The sequence below is a fragment of the Penaeus monodon genome, chromosome 31, assembly GCF_015228065.2.
Source record: "Penaeus monodon isolate SGIC_2016 chromosome 31, NSTDA_Pmon_1, whole genome shotgun sequence".
Taxonomy (NCBI): Eukaryota; Metazoa; Arthropoda; class Malacostraca; order Decapoda; family Penaeidae; genus Penaeus; species Penaeus monodon.
In genome coordinates, this window is record NC_051416.1 from 21339262 (window position 1) to 21339483 (window position 222).

A 222-nucleotide genomic window follows, 5' to 3' on the forward strand; every position below is an offset into this window, starting at 1 on the left:
AACAGAAGAAACAAAATAACAAACAGAATCACAGCAATAATAAAATCAACAACTTGTAATGTCCCTTTAAGAGCCAAGTCATATTTGTAAAGTAGGCCTATGAAATTCGTTCTACATGGAGACGGAAATTTCAGAATGTGCTACGGTTCTGGCTGGATAAAGGCGTCGATGGGTTCAGAGTGGATGCCATAACGCACCTCTTTGAAGCTGAAGGTAACCCGT

The 222-nt window shown here is 40.1% G+C and overlaps 1 protein-coding gene across 1 annotated transcript in view; it reads left to right on the plus strand.

Moving 5' to 3' along the window:
- LOC119593085 (maltase A3-like) overlaps window positions 1–222 on the plus strand; it is a 19342-nt gene that overhangs the window by 10189 nt on the left and 8931 nt on the right. The window contains exon 7 of the mRNA XM_037942009.1: window positions 135–213. Within this exon, the coding sequence (XP_037797937.1) occupies window positions 135–213 (79 nt within the window). The remainder of the gene's footprint in view (window positions 1–134; window positions 214–222) is intronic.